The sequence below is a fragment of the Battus philenor genome, unplaced genomic scaffold (genome assembly GCF_028537555.1).
Source record: "Battus philenor isolate CCGP_79_NKW_IND1 unplaced genomic scaffold, ilBatPhil1.0.hap1 SCAF_9, whole genome shotgun sequence".
Classification (NCBI taxonomy): Eukaryota; Metazoa; Arthropoda; class Insecta; order Lepidoptera; family Papilionidae; genus Battus; species Battus philenor.
Genome location: NW_027181759.1, coordinates 11,091,248 through 11,114,611, shown reverse-complemented (window position 1 = coordinate 11,114,611; position 23,364 = coordinate 11,091,248). Strand labels below are relative to the sequence as shown.

General features: G+C 34.9%; 1 protein-coding gene across 1 annotated transcript; it reads right to left on the bottom strand.

Annotated features, from left to right (window-relative positions):
• Positions 1–22,180: 22,180 nt before the first annotated feature.
• On the bottom strand, positions 22,181–23,041 carry LOC137932321 (bombyxin A-6-like). Its single transcript, XM_068775926.1, has 2 exons — positions 22,846–23,041; positions 22,181–22,353 (listed from the first exon to the last, which is right to left on the bottom strand). The coding sequence occupies exons 1-2, from the start codon at positions 23,039–23,041 to the stop codon at positions 22,181–22,183; spliced, it is 369 nt and encodes a 122-aa protein (XP_068632027.1).
• Positions 23,042–23,364: the final 323 nt, after the last annotated feature.

Sequence of the window (23,364 nt, the reverse complement as noted above, 5' to 3'; positions counted from 1 at the left end):
CTTACTATTCTTTACCTACCATAGTCAAACGCTCACCGGTTCTTTTAGCTGAAGGCCTGATAGGTTGTATTGATGAAGGAGAGTCCTGTTGAGTGGACGCTATTCTCAATTTTTTTTCCAAAACAGCAGGCAGATATTTTGTAAATATTTTCTTTTTTATGTTAACATTTGTCCACTCCTACCAACGAGGCGATCATCTTTTTACAAACACTAAGCGTTGTTTCTTGATTTTAAGATCATAAACATCAATCAAAATTTCGTCATTTGTGACTATACATCATTCAAGGCAATATTGTTAAATTTCGGTATAATTTCTCTGGACAAATTAATATGTATACATAAAAATATTATGAATACATCTACTAACTACTACTATTACTAATTTACTTGTAGTAAACTCTTTTGTCACACTCGTGTGCTGCGCAACTTTTATACTGATTTCAATAGACTATAATGAAAGACGTCGTTCACGTATCATCTATGAGATTAGCACAACCACGTCTGTTATAATATTTGTTAAACCAGTTACTAATAGTACCACAAAATGGAGCTTCATTACCAAAAGATAATCCAGACCGCAACATAAAAAAAGTATACAACGATAATTTTAAATCCATAATGATACTGGCACGTAATTAAGATGATCTAATGAACGAGAAAATATTAGGAGAGATTTATTTTTAAATTTTAAAAACAAATAAAATATTTTCTTTTAAACTGGCCAGGACTAAAACATTCAATGTCACCAACATAAAAACTCAAACAACAAATGAGACTCCATTGCATCAAAATGTGTTAACATCTTATTTAATAACGCGACGTCTAGACACATACACTTCAACTACTACATAGTAATTATATTGTACTTAGGTGTGCATTCAACGACAAACTTATTACCTTTTTAATAAACTAAATGGACTAAATACAAAAACATATGTTTTAACTATGATACGGATACTTGTTGTTTGCGTTGGAGATCCATATTGGATAAAATGTTAGTCCATTCAAATCCATACAAAACATTCACGGACACAAAACGCATGGAGCGACAAAATAAACTTTGTCTTTATAACACTTCCTTTACGTATACCATATTATTTAAAACTATAAATACTTACATCCAAAAATGAATACAATAAAATAAGCAATACATTTCATAATGAATTTATTAAAAACATACAATGTCCACAATGTCTAATTTATTTATCTATTTTACAGCCTTTCTTTAACAAGGAATGTCAAAAAATAGGCCTTGTTAGAATTTAAGCTCAGTTTTATGTAAGTAAAAGCACTTTTTACTTAGCCTTTCTTAGTAAAAATATTATAGAATATTTTTTTTTCCTTGACAGCAAAAGGATTGTTGGTTAATAAGACAAAATTTTTAGAAAAAAAAACTTAAATATACATATACTGTTTAACGATGGAAGCATTCGAAGACTCATGCTGGGCTTTTGATCTTGAAGTATGATACTTTTTCGCAAGTTAATCTCCATTGCTTTATCTCTGTAAATACTTTTAACCAAAAGATAGGACTTGAACTTTCCAACTCCTATTCATCTTGGAATAATAAGACCCATGGTGGTTCCATTCATTTTTTTATTTTACTTCTTTTTTATGTCGTATTAATTTGGAAAAGGACGTCTAACAAAAAACGATCGAATTTTTTTTAAATGTTATCAACTTGGAATGAACGATTAAATTATTTTATATTATTTTTTTTTTCATCGTTATCATTATGAGTGTTTAAAAATAATTAATAAGTATGGTAGGCTCTTTTAGATTAGGATGACTCTGGAATCTATCTCTATCGGATACTATCTCAGAGGAGCTCAAATAGATACCAATATGAATCAAATTCAGCTCTTGTGGTATTCTTTCTCATTGACGTTCACAATTAAATCAACACATATATATGTATGTATATATATATATGTGTGTGTGTGTGTTTTTTTTTTTTTTTTTATAGTGGTTTAAAAATACTTTTACGTATCATAGGGCCTGATGTTGGTGCCCCGTATGTCGGACTCGATCTAGATCAATACCGACTAAAAACAATCCTCTCTCTTCGGTATCCCTGGTCCCCACGGCATGGCCGTTAGGCATTACTTCGCGGGGGGGATTTAGCCGCAGCTTTCTCTGATAGAGTGGCTGTTCAGGCCAACTTCCTCCGCTCTTGCTCTATTTTACGCAACTCCTTCAGCACCGTCGTACAGTACGCGCTCGTAAGTTCCCAGGCCAAAGGCGAGGATAGCATTGTAGCTATCAGAGTTTCAGGATAGATTTTGCATCCTACACCTTCTTCCCAAGACCTCCTGGCTTCGTTAAATCGGGGGCAGACGAAAAAGACATGCTCTGCATCTTCAATCATTCCGACACAATTAGAACAGTCAGGGGAATCTTCGTATTTGAACCTATGGAGATACGCTCGATAACAGCCGTGGCCGGATATCATCTGAGTCAGGTAGTAGTTCAACTCTCCATGATCTCGGTTCACCCATGGCTCTAGGTTTGGTATAAGCTTACGCGTCCATTTTCCTTTCGTCGACTTATCCCAGGACGATTGCCACTGTTGCAAGCTTTTCAGTCTTCCCCGAATTCTAAGTTCAGCTGAAGTTGGGTCTGATTTGCTTTTTTTGCTACGGTACAGATCAGTTCTTTCGTCTGCAAGAAGCGCAACAGGAACCACACCTGCTATCACGCATGCCGCATCCTCCGATACTGTACGAAAGGCGCTAGCTACCCGTAGAGTGCTGACTCTATAAACAGAGGCGATTTTCCGTCGGGACTCCTGTTTGCTCAGTGCGTCGGACCATATGGGTACTCCGTACATAAGCACTGACGTAGTCGCCGACGCTAATAACTTCCTTCTGTTTTGCTTGGGACCTCCGACATTAGGCATGAGTCGGCAGAGTTTAGCTGTCACCAGAGACGCTTTCGCTGCTGCTCTCTCAGCCTGATCTTTAAAGTTTAGCCTATGGTCGATCATTACTCCAAGGTACCGTATAGCTGGTTGAGTTGCGATTTCACAGCTGCCGACATTGAGTGTGATGGTCTCCGCAACTCTCCTGCCAGTAATGAGCACTGCTTCCGTCTTCTGCTCAGCCAGTTCTAGTCCGACTGACCTCATCCACAGGGTGATTATTTGGAAGGATCTTTCAAATGCCCACTTCACTTCCTCCACGTGTTTCGCTACTATAACGACTGCTAGATCATCAGCAAATGCGACGAGTTTAGTTTCGCTGGGTAGATGTTTCTTTAGGAGTCGAACGTACATAGCGTTCCACAAAAGTGGCCCTAGTACTGACCCCTGTGGGACGCCTCCAGTGACTTTGTACTCCTCCGTCCCGATTTCCGTAGTGTATATGAGGACCCTATCAGAGAAGTAACTAGCGACTATTTTACGTAGGTATAGAGGTACATTCAGTGAGCTAAGTGCCCCCATGATAACCTCCCATTTTGCCGAGTTAAAGGCGTTTTTAATGTCCAAGGTGGCAACCAGGCAGTATTTTATCGAGCCTCTATTCCATCTTTTCCCAGACACTGCTAGTTTTGCTAAATTGACTACTTGCTCTATAGCGTCTAGCGTAGACCGGCCTTTTCTGAACCCATACTGTGAGTTAGCTAGGTGGGGTTCAACTGCTGCTTCGATCCTGCTGTGGATAATACGTTCTAGTATTTTCCCCGCAGTATCCAGCATACAGAGGGGCCGGTATGACGATGGCTCGTCTGGTGGCTTCTTACCTTTAGGGAGAAGTACCAGTCTCTGTCGTTTCCACGCGGTAGGAAAGGTCCCTTCCAGTAAGCAGCTATTGTAGGCCTCCAAGAAGACTCCTGGTGTTGCTACAATAGCTTGCTTAAGAGCTACGTTGGGGATCCCATCCGGTCCCGGAGCTTTGTTGTTTCCAACCCTACCGCAATGGTAGCACCATTAGCTCCTTCTCGATAATAGGGGGGATTTCATTCGGATCCACAATCCCTAGTTGAAAGGAGGATTTTGGTTGCGTGGGGAACAGATTTCTTACAATTCTTCCTAGTAGAATAGGACAAGTGGGCGTTGTATTCTCATGTCTCAGTTGTTTAACTACAACCTGGTACGGCTTGCCCCATGGATTCTTTTCAACCTCTTCCAACAATATTTTCCACGCGTTTCTCTTGCTCTCTTTAATGGATTTATTTAATTTTAATCGCGCTTCCTTATATTTGTCGTAGAGCTGCTCGAATTGTGGTGTTTTCCGAGCCCGTTGGGAGGTTCTACGCGCCTTAACACATATTTTCCTAAGCTCAGCAATGTTATCATTCCACCAGTACACCGGTGGGGTTCGGTTGTTGTTGCGTCGCCTTGGCATTGTTGCATCGCAGGCCTCAGTCAGCCTCCTTATGATTTCAACCGCCTTTTCACTGGCACTTTTGGAAAGCAGTGGTCGATCCTCGAGTGCTATCTTGAACAGGCCGGGATCATACATGCTAGTCCTCCAACCCACTAAACCAGTTCTTGTGTGTGGTACTCTATTTGTATTTGGCTTACATGATACCTCCCAGTATATGGCACAGTGGTCGCTAGCGGTGTAAGTATCCGAGATCTCCCAACTGCTATTTTCTCTTGCCAGTGTACTGCTGACGAAAGTGAGATCCACAATTGAGCTCGCCTCGCCTCTCGTGAACGTGGGTTTATCGCCTGTATTAAGTAAGGCGACGTCCAACAGTGACATCGCTTCCAGAAGCTGGCAACCTCTAGTGTTAGTAGCTTTACTACCCCAGTCCACTGCCCAAGCGTTAAAATCTCCAGCTATAGCTACCGGGGAGTACATTCGGGCATCCTCCACTAATTTGGCCAGGAACCGGACGAACTCATCGTGTGTTAGGCTAGGTGGTGCATAGCAACTGTAGAAATGTATTCCATTAAATTTGGCTCTTACAAATCCAGAACAATTATTTTGATTACCCTGGAGAGGTTTAGTGCCACATGCCCAGATGACAGCTTTTCCTTCCTTATCGGTGATCCAGTTTAGGCCACTGATGTGCTTATAGGGTTCCGAAATTAGTACTATGTCTAATTTTAGCTCCCGTACAGTCTGCATGAGTAGGTCTAGGGCAACCTCACAATGATTAAGATTAATTTGTAGTACCTTGATCATTTTTGAGGCTGTCTTAACATCTGAAGTGCTTTTTTAAATACAGGGCAATGACCACATCCTGCAATGTGAGCACAGTCTTCGGAATTCCCATTATCAACACAGAAGATACATCGGGCTTCCTTACCGCACTCTTAGGCTTTGTGGCCTATTTCCCCACATTTGATGCAGCTCTTCGATCTGTCATGTTTGTTGCTGCATTTGTTTGCAACGTGACCATAGTGCCAGCACCTGAAGCATTTTATAGGCCTTTGAGTAGCTCTTATTCTACAATTGACCCAACCTATCTTATTGTTTTGCCGCTCTGTTAAGGTTCTGGCCAATTCTGCTGCTACTCTAATAGAAGCCGTAAGTGTTCCTCCGTATGCTTTGCGAAGGGACTTGACGCAGTATTCAGAAATATGGCTTCCTCCGCCAGTTATTTTCTGTAGGGCTTCTACGATTTCAGGCACCGTTGAGGTTTCGTCTAGGTCCTTAATCTCTAATTCCTGTTCAGGTACTTTGCATACTACCGTAGCATCTTTTCCAAGAACTGTGGAAATGGTGTTTCTTATCTCCTGCGTTTTATCTTTTTGATTTTTCGCTAGGATAAGAAGCATATCGCCCGTAGCCGTCCTTCTAATTTTATCAACACATTTGCCTATATGATCCGCGGAAGCATCTTTTTTGACCCGCTTAAGGATCTCGGCGTACTGATCCTTCTGGCTTGGGCGAATGATAAGAGCACTCGGACGCGTTACTACTTTTTTCTTGGGTTGCTTCTTCTTTTTTACCTCTTTCCACTCCGAGTGATCGTGTGGAAGTGGCGGCTTTGGCTTCAGCTCTGGCCTTACCGTAACTGCTAAGTCCGTTGTATTAGCTTTTCGCAGTTTCGGTGCCTGGCTGATCTCCAAGGGTCAAGAGCGTTCCGTCCTTTTGACTTTTCGCGCTTTTCGGCTCTTCGGTGTTGCCGATTTGCATTCTTCTTCGGTTTCTTTTACAGTCGTGTCCGAATACATTCTGTATAGAGACGGTGACGTTTGCACTTCTCCTACAGATGTGGTGGCGTTTGATTTTCCGACGCTTCCAATTTCCCTGGTGATCTTTGCAAACGATGTACCTAGCGCAGCCACATATTTGCGGATCTCTCCATGAACGTTTAGTTTGCCCTTTATGTACTCCGCCAGGGCAGTGATTGTATTTTCGTGGAGCTGTAGTGCCTTCTTCAACTCCATATTACTTTCATTTTCGTTTGTTTTTTTGATAAATTTATCCATGCTGTTCCCACGAGAACCTAGGGAAATATACAGTCCGCTTCGGCAGAGCCCCGGTTACCGAAGTAAGGCCACTTAAGTACGCCTGAGGTGGGACCTGGTACCCTCAGGGGAGCGCTTGCGACGACCATTCCCTGTCGCCTTCCAGTCCTGGGCACGCTAGACCACTGACATCGGGTTGTGTTTTGTCCGCGAGGGCTATTTTATTTCACCCCTACCCTGTTTCGCAAATTGCGACTCTCGGGCTTTCCCCTATCCGCAACCTTGGGGACGCGCCACGTAGCAGTACACCTCAGCCCGTGGTGTGTGTGTGTGTGTATGTTTATGTATGTGTGTGTAACTATGTAACTTAAAAGCTCGACATTTTCTTGAATAAAAATAGAAACAAATTATATTTAGTAATATAGATTGTATGTTTGATTTAACATTATCATACGTACGTAGAGAACACCTGCCGATGTAATTTCATAAAAATAAACCTCTTAATATATCACAGGAATTAATTCAATCAACCTAAATGTAGAACGTTTCAAAGACAATCTAATCGTTTCACTTAACACAAAAACTATTTATTTAGGACAGCCAATTGTAATAGTTTTGTTTGATAATAGGGGAACGGGGTTCTCGTAGGTTGTTGAGATAAACTCAACTTTGTCACGACTTAATGGAATAACAGCAACCAATTTCCGTTAGTGCTGTACGAAAACGATGGATGTATGATCTGATAAACTGAAGGACGTGAATTCTAAAGAAACAACATCAAGTTATCTACATTATTAGAATAACTTGAACCATTTCATTATGTTTTATAAATCACTTTAGCTTTTTTAAACATTGAGAACTTGTTGTGTTCTTTTTTTCAATATCTGTATAAACTATTCATAAAACATATAAAGGCAAGGGTGTGAAGTATATACAAAAATACCTTAAATGTTAGTCCATTTTAATATTCATAGTTTATTTTCTTTTCATTGCAATATTAATCTTTAAATAAAGCTTACTCTACTAAAGAAATCTATGGGGACCATGTCCAACAGTGGATTTCCGACGGCTAAAATTATGATGAAATATTGTCAGTATAACTTGTCAAATTCAAATTATATTCCAAATTAAACGTAAGTAATATTCTTACTTAAAGTGATGAAAGGGATTTTAAACATTTATTTATTTATTGTATTATAAAAAATGATTTTTATTGCGAAAATTTAAAAAAAATATCGTACTGAAGACTATCATAAATTTCCATAAATTTAAATGACGTTATAGAAAAATGGTGGGTCAATTTCTTAATTTCAATAATTACGGATTTTGTGCTTTGTGAGTGCGACTGGCATTATTTTGTTTATTAACAAAAGTTGTAATATTTGATGGAAACAAAAAACGACTCATAACACATATACCCTATATCTACAACAAAGATAGTTCACACAGAATAAGAAAACGTAAAATAAAATATTTAAAAATTAAATTGAAACTATAGACATGATTAAAATACATAGACATGTCTTTTTATCTTCTATGGGTTCTATGTAGCCTCTATCTTTTACAAAGCCCATTTATAAAATAATCATGTATGATGATCAGGGTAGCTAATCAACAGTTTAAATTTCGTGATATTACGTAAACAAGGAAATTTAGTCCGAATAATCTTATTTTTTAATCTTTTACATTTTTGAGTCTCCTCCGCTACGCAAGGTATTATAATTGTTGAGAAAAAGCATGAAGGAACACCACTGCTTCGATAGCAGCGTGTCATATGGCATGGTATATCCATATTTATTACAAAAAAGTTCTTTAGAAAAAAACCAATATAACAACGGGCAAATAGGGCAAAGGGTTACATAAAAACAACGTTTTGTATTGTTATTGTGCTAGAATTTATAACAAGCAATTAATTAAAAATGCAAACTAAAGGGTGTGGCGCGCGTTCGCGTGATGCTACGTACATAATGCTGTTACGAATGACACGAACAAAGAAGAATGCGCAATGATTAATTGACTTTCAAAAGTGTAATCAAACTTGTTTTTTATTTTTTGTCAAAAAAGTGTAAATTATTTTTTATTTTCGATATATAATGATTCTATTCATCATATTTTTATCGAAAAAAATCTCGATCTAATTTTGTAGAAAATCGATTGCAAAAGAATTCATTCAAAATGATAAGCGATTTGCGTAAAATTCAGAATTAAATTTTTTATTAACATCAATCAAAATTAAGTATAATTGCATTATTTTTTTTTTCAATCACTTTCTACTAATTACAAGTTACACCCAAAGCAGTCATCATCGTCTTCATTATGTCACCAAAGGTCACTATAAAAACCGGTCTTGCACTGCCCGCATCCCGATACTTCCCATAACCTTAAACCTACTAATAGCCTACGTGCTCTGTATCGACGTCGAGTTATGTTATTTATATATATATATATATATATAAATATATATATATATATATATATATATATATATATATCATATTGCTTATATGTGTAATATGATATAACATATGTACATACATATGTAATATAGTATAATATAACATATTAATACTGTATTTTATTAACTTAGAAACAAGCAGCCATTGTGAACTCAATCAACCCGCTTGTACACTATACTGACCACACACAGCGCGTGTCTGCTGGTCGAGCTGTAGCAAGTTATTGCGAGCTGGTGGCCCCGTGAATAATGACCGCTGCCGCCATCGCCCTACACACACGCTGGAATATACAACCCTGCAAAATTTTCCGGTGACCACTCACCATATATTCTGTAACGGTAATGTGATAATCTAATAATTAGTTGCATCATAATCAAGTTAATCTTAAATAAGCTAGTATAAACGAGCCATGTCTTAATCAAGAGCAATATCTAAAACGAAGGACTGCTCTTTCTTAGTACAATAGTAAGAGCCAGATGTATTTTATAGCGAATCGCTTTCAATAAAAATAAAAACTTTCAATTTTACGCATCTATTTGTCAGTAAAATAAATAATACGGGACATACTTAATGGTAAGCAAGGTAAACTGTTTTAAACATAAAAAATTTGTTACGAATACCTTAAAATGTACTTCTATTCGCCGTCATGAGGAGACCAAACTGCTGCATTAGGTTAGTTATCCTTATTTATTTCATTTTATTACATTTTTTTAATTGTACTCGCAAGAATAAAGTTTTATAATAATAAACTTAAAAGTATAATGCGGTCTGATTCTATTTTGTCTAATTGTGTGATCACAAGGCAATCTCTTAGAGACAACCATAGTATGGAAAAGGTAACAGTATAGATAATGGGTAGTTAACGTATTAAAACATACATACGTATGGATATATATATACATATACATATATATATATATATATATATATATATATATATATATATATATATAGTATTATATTTGGTTTCTATTTAAATAATTGAAGAGATGGGTTTAATAACTGTTGAATAATGGACAAGAATGCAGATGAAACTTCTTCCCAATTATTTGTTAACGCTATCACAGGTTCGGAAACTGTCATACATAATGATTATTTATTACGACGATCATGGAGAAGTTCTAGCGTGAACAATGAAGTAGCTCAATGCATACTGGTTTTTCAACAGTTTTTAAAAAGTTCCGACAAACTGCCGACGCCAATGTTTGAAGCTTTAGAGTTTGAACTCAAACAACTTTTCTACTCTGAAAACCTTTAAGCTCTCTCTTCGTTTTGAACGGTGTAATTTTGTCGTACGAATTTCAGAACGTTGTTCTTGGTTTAACAATAGCTTTATTTTTTACGTCAGTTACACTTTATGTACCATAAAATAATGCCTATTTTACGTGATAATAAATTTATTGAATCATTTCAATTTCTTTGAAGTAAATTAATCACATCATAATAATTCACTGTTATTTTTTATAAAAAATTTGCTTCCTTTCATTGTAATAATATATTTAATAAATTCACAAGCAAATTGACCAATAATATTAACCATCTTCGCATAAATTGACTGATCGAATCTTTTCCCAATTTTTTGTATTTTGATGTCTGTATTTGTATTATCTAGACAATATTATTACACATATTAATATCTAAGTAAATTTTACAGAAGGTTTATCAGAAATTACAGGTATAATATTCTTTTTGAGCAGTAGTAACTCAACTGTAGAGGACTGACTAACAATTCACACGTTGTGCATTAAAGACATAGGATTGCCACTGCTCTTAAACAATTTCCCAGAGGGTGAGCAGCAGCGTCCTTGATGTTCTTCACTGCGATAGCTAACCCACCTGCCAAGCGTGGCGATTATCATACATCGCCATATAGATATCTTTCGAGGAGTGGGACTGCAGTTTGCGTCTATAGGTCTAAAACGATGAATATCATTTTAAATTGATATCCTCTGAAAGAAAATTTCAATTGCCTTTTTTTGTATTTTTAACTGTATTCTCTCTAATATATATCTTTGAAACAGTTTTGAACACAAAGTAAATTCATTATTTTATAGAGCATGCTTTCATTTCGCGCTACACTGATGTTAAACGACATATGGCCATTTATCTACGTTCTAAATTTATTTCACTAACTCTTGCCCGAGGGAATTTTTAAGATGTAATACCGGCTTTAATTTTTCACAATTTTAAATGTAACTAGTTTTGTCTGGAATTTTTTAACGTTGATTTATGTAAATCACGAATCATATTTAGCTAAGAAGTACAAAAACAAATATAGTATTCCAAGTTATATTATCTACACTAGAAAGGTTATAAAACAAAAGACCGGACACTGTGTCGATTTTTAGAGGAGACCTTTACCATGTAAAGGACATCGATCGGCTAACACGATAATTATTTTATGGTGTTGACGGTATAGTATTAGAATAAAAATATTAATAGATTCGTGGTGTGAACAAAATGGTGTACTTATTATTTTAAGAAGTCAGTGTTTATTCCTAATACATTAACTTGATAAATGATCGATCACTCCAAAGTATAAAGTTACGTATCCATTTTTTTTCTATTGTACTGCGAAAGGTTATTAAATTTTGCCAGTACGAATTTGTTGATGCATTTAAAAATATTGTAGCTAATAACAATTAATAATCGTAATTGCGCGTCTGAAAAGGCAGTAAGCGAAAGGTTGTCGAGCGGCGACCACGATCCATTGGACGCGGCGTGGGTTGGTCTCCAACTAGGTGGATCCTCGTTGTAGTTAAGGTCGCAAGGAAACCCCTAGAAGCGAGCAGCGTAAAACCGGAGACCGGGTTAATCTTTAGTGCAGGCCTATGTCCTGCAATAGACGTCTATCGGCTGAAAATAAAAAGAATAAAACAGAGCAATATTGAACATAGAAATGTTTAACGACATACAAGTATATATGTGTATGTATAGACGCCCCCGGCTTTATCTATCTAGAACATGAAACAAGAGTAGTAAATAATTTCTCACATAATCATTCATGTATTTGGAATGTGTTCGGCCATCGGTGTTAGATAATTTTTTTCTCGTTGCATAAAACGGTATTCACTTCGTTTTTTTTATATGAAAACGTAATAAAATGATAATAAACATTTTTAAAAATCTTTGGGAAAAATTTACGTATATTTAATGAAACAAAAATTACAAATCACCTATAATCAGTATATTAATTGCATGTTAAGCTGTGAATCGTGCTGTTTCTAAGACCCCATTATGCATTTAGATTTGGCTAATACAGGCTAAGTGCACCGAACTACGATAAAAAAAAAAACAAAATTGTCATTTCAGTCGTAGGACGCACACACATAGATATTTTAATGAGACCGGTCGGAAGCGGGGGATGAGTTTATAAAATTTACCATAAAGCATTTTTAGCATTAACAAAAATTCCCGAACCCGGTGACTGAAATATGTATTTGCAAATTCAAGAATGATTAAGAAGTTTTAAATTTGCCCAATTTAAAACTTCTTAATCATTCTTTTCAACAAAAAATTTATAACAAAAAATAAACGTTTCCATCACTAAGCTCGGTCGACCCAATAACAGATCGTTTATTTTTTTCAGTTCGACATAAGCTTTCCTTTCGTGCGTATTATCGTTTCCTGCCTAGTGAATCGAATAAGTAAAACATTGCTGTTTCATTGACGGAAGGTATAAAACGTCTATTTTACTTTCAATTAAGTGATATTGTCGAACAAAAAATCACAAGATACCCACTCTCTATCTCATTAAAAATAAAAATATCGTTTTTAAATAATATCTAAGTAAGGATGAATTAGAGCTTAGTTTCAAATGACGGCGATTAAATAGCGTAAGCACGTTCGATGCCTGGCAAGCTGCAAGCTTTACACAAATTACATAATATCATCCTTTGCTCCCAAACGAAGTAGAAAAACATCGTGAGGAAACCAGTACATTCTTTATTCAAAAATTTTAAATACATGGTGATGTGCATCAACCATTACTGGGCCTGGGTAAATGATCAACCTTACATCTTTCTGAACAGCTGTTCTCTCAGGTGTGGAAATAATTAGAATTTTTTTTCAGTTGTATGACTTTTATACTGAAATAAAAATAGCCTTTGCATACACGCCCTTGTGGGAGGCAAGGTCGACATGTATAAGACTTACACCGTGTAAAGCCCCCATGATATTCTCCGTCATCATTATATGCGCAGGAGCATTTTCACAACCACGCCAGGGATATCTGCCTTCGTAAAAAAATCATTTATTTATTAATATTTTTTATTTCATTATATTTTATTATTTATATTAAGAGAGAACTTTAATATTGTTTTTTATTTTCTATTTTATTCACTTATTAACGCCTACGTATTAACACTTGGCATAATTTAACTAGGGCAGTTTACGCTTAAAACTGACACACGTCTTTAAATATGTGCTTTGATAAATGGAAATAATTGAAGCTTATTGTTTGTTTTAAAATAAAAAAAAATATGAGCGTGCCTGTTCCTCTGAGAGAGATGCATCCGTAATGAAGAGGGCTCATAGACACCTCCCCGAAAGGCCGTTTTGTGGGGACCATGTAAGTTACTCTTTACTCAAATAATATAACATACTACCAACAAGTTACTAAAACGTCACTGACATCAACCAAGACCAAAAAAGGCGTGATCACATAAAAAATATCCAAAACCACTACAATGAAAAAAAATCACAAATTTCATAATAGAAAATGAAAACTTAGTATTGTAGTATTCTTTGTATATTATTTAAATAACAAGTAAAGTAATAACTCTTAAATACGCTTGATATTTTTTCTACTGGATCGACTGTTAACTTTTAAACAGTATGGAGTCTGCAAAAATTTATCAGTTTTATTTCACAAATATCTAATAGATATCTATCATTCTATGGTTAAGCATAGTATGCACTTTAGTGGCATATAGCAATGTCACGAGAATACACAGATTAAAATAGTATCCATGAAGATTATGAACATAAACGTAAATTTTACTTGTGTAAATTGTCAAAATAAAATAATAATAAACAAGCAACTATACTTGCCAACGTGTAGTGTGATATATGAAGAAGCACAACTGGTTTATTTATTATCTGATCGCACCAAGTGTTTGTAAATTAAACCGGCCATGTCAATATCATAGAGAAGCTGAAATGGAGAGGATTCAAACAAACAGAGCGCCCTCAACGTCACTGCATGTCCACTCGTCAATTGCCCAATTAGGATGACAAGTTTTGGTGTGTAAGTTAATTATGTAATTAATTGCCCCCATTTCTCTGACAGTGCAGCAATGTTTATTCAAAACTAGTTAAGAACTCATATTGAATTCAGGTGGATTTTAAGGATTCTGGTGGTATGAAATTATAAGTTTGTGTCTAAAATATTAAAAACAGAATTCAAGAAAAAACAAAAATGGTTAATTTGATTTATTAAATTAAAATTCGCCATTACACATGGTTTTAAAATAAATAATACTGTGCTTTTTACACAATGCAAATTCGCGATTTTAAAAATAAGATATGTCTTATTATTAATATTAAATAACTGTTCGAAGCTCCTCTCGCCAGAATTTTATAGGATTATTGTCACTTGTTGTAGACAAGGATTTTTAATGTATTTTGTGTCGAGACTACAGTGCTGCACAAGTGGCATTTGCAGTTCAAAGAGGTAGGGCACTTAAGGTACTTGGCTTAACCTTTTTTTATATGTAGCAAAGTTCAGGTTCACTAGAGAACCTCGGCACGGAACGTTATATTCTAGTGTATTGCCAGTTTGGAAGGCCGCCAAGCAATGGAGCGTTCGTACAAGCGCTCCATGGAGGGATCTGGAGCAAGAGCCTTGGTCTCAGATCGGCGCGGAGTTTGAATGAACAGGAAACTATTGTTTTGTCGGTGGCGACACCTACAATTAACGGTTTTGGGTGGCGCAGTCAAAAGGATAAACCGACACCCGTTTCAAGAAATAGACATCCGTTCACAAGCATATATGATGGTCTTCTGTACATGACTAACTACTATGTGGACGAATGTAAAGAGCAAACAACTACTTCAAACTAATATAACTTGAAGCGTACATTAAAGATAACATGACCTTTGCTTTTGTGGAATGCAAATAAGTTAAAACGTTGCACAATTGTCTCTAGTCTAGACACTAGACTCGATGGCATTGTTCATTTTATTTATGTTCATTTTATAGATATGAAGAAAGGACATTTTAAAATTTTAATGTTAAAGTTTGTAAACGAAAAGTTCACATGCTCATAAACGTTAAATAAATAACCTATAAAACTGACACCAGGCATAAGCTACACAATTTTATTCTTTTTTTTTTTAGAATGTATACGATGTGACCAATTAAACAAATAACTCATGTATTAAATTAATCCAGCCCATCCGTGCATAAGGTCGCTTGACTGTAACGGAAAATAAATAAATGTGAACCACGCAAATGTTTGTACAGTACGGGTATTGAACCAGAAAAATTCAATAATCTGTCAACAGGAATAACGTAGGTAGTGTCTATTAAGGTCTTGAGCGACAGGTCTTTGGTCTAGGGCCAGACGTAGATTGTTACGATACATTGTATAATTATTTGGTATTACTAAGATCAAATTTTCTTACTATGGGTGAATGTGAAGCTTAATTGTCAGCAAAAATCCTTAAAGCTTTTACACCTATTCCTTATTACCGTTATATGACACATTAATTTTTTTTTCTATTGCAATGCGACGGACCAGTAACTTCTGGCAGTGCAGTCTGCAGAGATTAGTTAATAAAATTAATAACAAACTTTGATAACGCTTTTTCTTACTAAATTATGATTACGGTATTTATTACTTCTGAAACCATCGATTTTTGTCTAAAGTATATTTTGACTATACATTTCAGTGAGTAAACTATACTCACCATTCTAATTTTATGCGATATCCATAAAAAGGGACTTTTATTAAAAAAAATAATAAAAAACCATGCAAATAAAGCATTAAAAATATAATTACCTTGTAAGGCATAAGGAATTTTTTATTACGAAATAAATAAGACTGTTTCGGAAACAAATAGGCCAATGAAAAAAACCAATGAGCAAAATCCAATTAATGCGACAGAATAAGTCTGAATTCTACTATTATAAGGAAATGGTTAAGGTTTGAGTAAATTTTACAGCTAATAATTTTTACATCAAATTCCTGAAACTTGTATTAATAATACCAAACATCACAGGGTATAAAAAATCAAATATTCACTAAACCTTGAACGATATCGCTAAATCATCGGGCAATTTTTCATACGGACAAAAATAACCAATAAAAAGGTTTTATACCAAATTAAACTTTATTTAAAAAATATATGCAATAAACCTCGGGTAACAACGAATTGCTTATTAGAAGCAGGCCACTCAGACTTCTTAGATCCTGAATGTGCGAACATTGATGAAGCAGCAAAAACTATAAAAAATATTAAAATGCCATTCGCGTTACAAAATTATCGTCGATTTTTATTTACATAATACTCCTTCCTTCTTTAGCAACTAATTCACCGTAAAAGTGTAACATTCAATAAACAGTTGAAGTTGAACAAATATTTATTACCTAATTTATTATAGTTTATATTTTCTGAAATCGGCTGCCAAAACACATAAAAGAATAATTTAAAATCATTAAATGTATCCTAAAGTTAAAGTCGATTAAAAAATAAATATAAACTATCTAAAGACAGTGGATGCAGGCCACTAGCCACCGGTTTTATTAAGAATCTCAGAAAATGCCTAAAATATTTTTTTAAATGATTAATATTATACATTTTGTTTGTCATTAACCACACAATAAACATTATTACGAGTATAGATTAACTTAGACTTAACTTAGAAACTAAACTATAGAGCTCATACTCTTGTTCACAAACCACTGTGTTTTTTTTTTTCAATGGTAATAAAAATGTATAGCCGAGATAATAAAATATGTAAAATATAATGTCTTGCTTAAAGTGAGGTAGAATTTGACAATCATCACAACGATTTACATGACCTGTATTTTCTAAATGTAACAATTTATTTACAATGATTGCTTAAAATTGATTTTAAATAAATGTTAGGTATGAAGTTGTATTTCAATCAACGTTTTATTGTAAAACAATAAAACATCTAACGGCAATATGACGAATGCAAATGTAAACGGGAATAAATCACTACGTCCGCGTAACGCCTGTTTCTGCGTAAAAAAGCAATTTGTCAACGTCGCCTCTTCAGATTGTTCCATCAATACGTTCTTACGAAGGCAATTTCTTTTTGTTCTGAATCCATTAAAAAGTTCTTATTCTTTGCGGAAACTGCTCCGTGTGTGTTCACAAATTATAATAATGCTAGTTATTTATATGCTAACACGTTTAAGTGCTTTGCAGTTGGCATGGTAAATGGAACGTACAAGAGTATCGGATCTTTTTAAAAGCGACTGAGTAGGAAAGGCGCTTTCGTCTATCCCTACAATGAATAACATATTTAGATTTTACGGGCACCGTAAACGATAATATTTCTATTTTACTACAACGTACAATCTGTTTTTGAACATGATCATCATTTCAGCCAAAGGACTTCCACTGCAGGATATAGGCCTCCACCATGATTTCCAATAACACTGCATAAAAATGAGGAGCGAAGACGCAATGCTTTGTAGAACTTTGTAATTTCTTGTTAAACAACCCGTATTACATATCCTTACCACACAGTTTTTTTGATATTTTTTAATTTTTATTTCCTTATACTTCTTACCCGTTTCTATATTCTGAAGGTCCTATACTTCTTGCCTATTTTTTGCCTATCGGATCTTCAAATGCACATTAACGCGTTTTTAATATCATATCAATATTTCGAATTGGACTTAGCTTTAATCTTTAAAAAAAGGATATATTCATGTCCATGTGAAATATTAAACGCTTAAAGCTTCAAACCGAGATTTAGCCTTCCAAATCATCTACGAATAATAGCAGTATATGCACTGCGAATGACATGCCCAGGCCGAAGTCCTTTCTCAGATATTGATCATAAAGCGTCTGCCTATCCTAACCGGCCTACTAATATAGTGAAAAAAATATTCGAGCCCACACCACTCGCTACTGAGCAAGCTTTATAGTGCTCAGAACAGATGACCCCAGGGCTTCTGGAGTGGAAACCACTGTGGGAGTCGTATATATACTGATGTGATGTCTGAATGAATAATAGGTTGAATATTTTGTGGGCGAGCGTAGCCGACGGGCGAACTTAGTGTGCCGAATTAGTGCAGCGGGCACATGCACGCACCGGTGACGCGGGCGCAGACCTTTTGTTACTTTTGTTTCTTTTGTTTCTTTTATTTCTTTTGCGCCTTTGTTCTATTGCCCGCTTTCACTCGGTCGCAGAGCACATTGCGCCCCAGAGTCCTACGACGAATGCACGTCCTTTTAGCTCGCGCTCAAGCGCTAATAAAAATTTATTCGTGTGTTAAATAAATTGATAAAGTGTTACAAACGTCTTTAAATAAGACGCTAACTCTTTACCACAAACCAACGACAGCGGTAGATGTAGGCTGCTTCGAACGGTTATGTAAAAATCTATGGGAGAGGCATATTTCTAGTCGTGGACATCCTACGAATTAGATGAAGATGAAACGGAAGCGTCATCATTATCATCAGAGAGCCCTTGAACTTGGTAACTATAAAGAGTTTAAAAAGTAAGCTTCATCGACGATCTGCCACCGCAATCCCAGTTAAGAACAAACAGAATGGTCAGTAACTCTAACAGACAAACGGAATATGTCGATAACAAAAAATAAATAATTGCATTATGAATTTTTAATTTGTAATTTTGTATAAAAATCATGTTTTTCTAAAATAAAAACGCTGTAATAATTTTATCGTCACATACATTAGGTTTCTTGTTTATTTAAAAAATGAAAAGGTAACATTTTTATCACATTTAATTTAAACACAAAAACTCCGCCGTTTATCTTGTCTACTTTTATGTAAATGAGACATGAATTAAAAAATTTAACATAATTTTTTTCATGTTCATAATTAGAATAAATGTGTAATGGTGTATAAACATTGAAATTGTAGAAATATTTTTTGTACATCAAGTTTTTTACACTATTTTGAATATGTATTCTAATTTTGTTGAAATTATAATGGACTACAGGTAATCAAATAAAAGTCAAATATTAAATGATTTTTCTTTTCGTTTACATGTAGCTCATACCGTAGTTGACTAACAATGTTTATTTTTCCTACAAACAACAATTGAAAAGTTATTTGCTAGTTTCATTTTATGATTGTGTTTATTTCATTATTAATGATATTCTTTTTGATAGAAAAATAAATAAAATCTGTGCTGGCTATAATTATAACTATTTTTTGTTACTTTTAAATATATTTACACATATATATATATATATATATATTATAAATAGTAATATTAAGAAACCGCTCAACTTATATCATATAAATAATATACAATTGAGCGTAGTGAAAATACACAATGTATACAAAAATGCCATCTATTTATATACATTTGTATATTACAAACATCAGAATGTCAACTTGTTCAACAGTGGCAGCATTATATCAATATCAGGCTTTGATTGGACCACTCGTGACACATTGTTAATTAATAAGTTAATTTACTGTAAAGCTATATAGCATTTAGCTATAGCTTCGCAAACTATATTCAATACCATACTATATTGTAAACGCCTAACATATAGGTTTTCTTTCTAAAGGTTATTTAGGAAGGTATTTAGGAAGGTATATAATAATTCTTTACTTTCAAAGTTGAAGCAGCACGTACTTTTTGTTAAGGTTCTCGAAAGACGCTGGGTGCAGTTCTCTACCAACTGGTCTTAATGCAAAAAAGATGAGGTACGCCCATGTCAATGATTGATGATCATGATGAAGGAGATCTTACTACCGTTATGTAATTGTCATTAGTTTCATAGCTGTAACTATAAATATCAATATTTTATGTACGCTAAAAATATTGCCCAAAATCAAAACAATATTTTTGACATATAATTGGACAGTATAATATTGTTATTATTATAACGCTTTTGTAAGCTTACTATAGAATTTTGCAGAAAGTGTTTATGTAAGACAGTAACTAATTACTACAATCGTGTACATAGTGGTCTTTTAATAAAGACCGTCAAGGTGACTATACCGCCGTATCTTTTTCTGCCACAGCACAATGGCGCCCAAGAATTGTTCCAATTCAAAAGAGTGTTTTCTCTAATATAAAATAAAAACTTACTTAGAAACTATTCGAAATACAAAACAAAAAAAATATCATTTTACATAGCTCTAAAAAAATCAAACAAATTGAGAACTACACCGGGATGATAACGAAATTCGATTAATATGCTTTAAATTTGCATGCTATAGTAACCTCGACTTCAGAGCTGTTTAGTGATTGTGATAAATTTTAAAAACAAGTAGCAAAATTTTATTAAAAATTACTGCCGCGCTACACTGCGCCAAACATGCTGCAGTCTACACTTTGAACGTTTTAATTTTCGATGAGCGTGTTACGATATTTCAGCTTAAGTTATATAAACGGTGAAAAAACATACTGTCGAAATCGGTGCATCCTGATGATTAGTAATCCATATTGGCTTATTCCTCCATCTTGTGTTGTACATTCGGTGCTGACGATCGTGCGTCTATTTGGAAAATTTGCCTCGCACGATGTTCCGTCATCTGTACTGGTGCTACGGCTTCTTTGCTACCAAGCGTTGTTCGGAGTTGATCAAACCTGATCGAACGATCGCATGAGGCAGCGACCATGTGGTTGCCATCTCTTCACTTTTCCGGTGATCAAAAGTTTTTATCTTTATTAGCTACGTGACCGAAAAACTCGAAAATCCGCTTCGTACATATGGAAGGCATGTGAACATTCAGAATTCTTTCAGTATCGGTATGCATTGGTTCTACGAGTTATCAATGGAATCGCAACATTCGCTTCCAGCACAACATTTCAAACGGATAGATGTGTCATCGGTCCGGTTTTATAATTTCGCTTTCATCAAACACCATCGCGACAGCGATGTATTACGGATCATACCATGGTTCCGAAAGGACACATGGCTTAATTGAACAGTAAAATGACATTTAGAGCTAATGAAAAAACACCTTAATTAAGAACGGAATAACATACGAGTATCATATATCAACGGTATCAAACAAAATTAAAGTTTAACTATATCACGAACTTAATATTTTTTATAACCGTGTCATATACTGATGACCACAGACTGACTAAAGCGTCGGAGAATTTTATATGACATGTTAACGCCGGCAGAAATTTAGAAAGTATCCCGCTTCCAGTGGGCCTTATTGAAAATCTATGTAGGGGCCCTGTGTCCAGCGGTGGATGTCTAACGGCTGAAATAATGACGATCCTAATGACGAACGTTAAAAAATGTAAGAAATGTTTAAAAAACCTATCAGAAAAGATCCATTTCGACTTATCATAGAGTTTTTATATTGTCATTAAAGCTATTATTTAAGGTAAAAAATGATCTTATAAAAAATGTGAGTGAGAAAATTAAATTTTAATTTATATATATTACAGATCCAAATCAATTTATATCATGTTTTATTTATTACAGATCAAGGCTTGATTTTGTCCCGTGTTACATTTCAAGTAAGAGCGAATTCTATAACAATATGTGCCAAGCGGCAAATAGCAAAATAATCAGGCTAGAATATTCATGGTTGGAAGAGCACACGAATCCCAATCCATTAAGCAGGCAATATTCACGAGTCACAAATGCTGTTTCCCCATAGAAATGTAACGACCGAGCTATGTGTCTGTTAAATAATGGCTTAGATAACCGGAACGTTGCGGGGTAGTCGCTGAACTAAGCTGATTCCGTTTATTTGGTTAATGTAGACTGGAATTATGTTTACACTTACAAAATAGCCGATATGAAAAGGTGTGTTTATAAGTCACCATAGAGATTTGTTCTATTGAAATACGAGTGCTCATTAATGAAATAAATTTATTTGAAGTTATACGCTCTGTCCAAGCCGAAATACCATTAAATATCAGATATAAAAGTAATCATTAAATAAATTTGATAAGCGAAAACTCGCTACGAGAAAATTCGAAAAAGTAAACAGTAAGAGACTAACAGTTTTTGAACATAAAAAAGTTAAAAATTATTTGTAGTTGTTTTAAAATATTGGGGAGAGATAGAAGAGATTAATAAAAAAACTAGATTTTCAAACTTTATTACTCATATGTGTATTATATATAATATAGCCTATTAAATAACTTGTATCATATAACTTAGATTATAGGTCATGATGCATTTGAGGTCATAAAATATTACTAGCAATACGACAAAAGCTCGGTAACGCTGCATGGTTTATCACAGCATTCGCTAACAACACCGGGATCACGTTTTCCTCGGTACGGCGAATGTAAACTTTTTGCCTTGTGAGATGATATCTGTGGCCATTCTTGAAATTTATCTTCTTCATTGTAAGGTGAAAGTATTGAGCCTGTGGAAAAATACAACAATAACAATCATGAGATTTAAAATATTTTTCAAATCTTAACGTACATTAGTTGTTTCAGTATAGTTATAATGCATAATCACCTTGAACTTCCAATTATAAAAATAAAATCGATATCATTTTTATCATCATCATCATAAAATCAGTTGTAGGATATTCACTGCTGAACTTAGGCCTCCTTAATAGACTTTTAATGGTCTGATCGCTTGAACACAATACATTTTAAGGGGCTTGTTATAACCTGCTACGGGGATCATCAACACCGAACCCCTACAATGCAATGAACTTGACACTGGCACGGTGAATCCAAAGAAAACTATAGAGTTATGTTAAAAAGTGTAACAATCCAAGAAAACTTATCGAGAATACACGTAATTATAACATAATCTTCGTATTTAAATAGTAAAGTGACTAGTCATGTTATCAAAACCACAATTGCTTTCATAATGATAATAGTGATTTAAACTTTTTACGTACTGTACATATTTGCTACACTGGATCTTTTTTCATAATAGTTATCCATCTCAAAGCACAGTAGAGCAAGTACTCTAGCCAGCGATCTTCCGCAGTACACTTGTGGTTGCACTTGTTGTAGATAGCTCATGTCGTTTATTTCCCCCATGCAATTCGTGAATGTTGCCACAAAGGTGACGGCAAGAAAAATTAAATTCATCTTCATCTAAAAAAAAAGACAGACCTTTAATCGCAGCAAATATAGATTTTGAGATGCAAACACTTCATCAATACTGAATAATAACTCCTATAAATGGCCTAATTAACTGATATTATTTTATTTTACTTGTCCGCTTTTGACCGCCAACTCGCCTGATGGAAAGCGTCTCAGTAAGTTTCATTCATTTTCTCACATTTTTATATTTAATTACTCTATTCTTGAAAAGACCACTGAAGAAGGTTATAACTCTCGAAAAATAAGAAAACCGACAGATCATTCCATAGTCGGGTTGTGCGGGTCAGAAACGTTGAATGGAAAAGCTT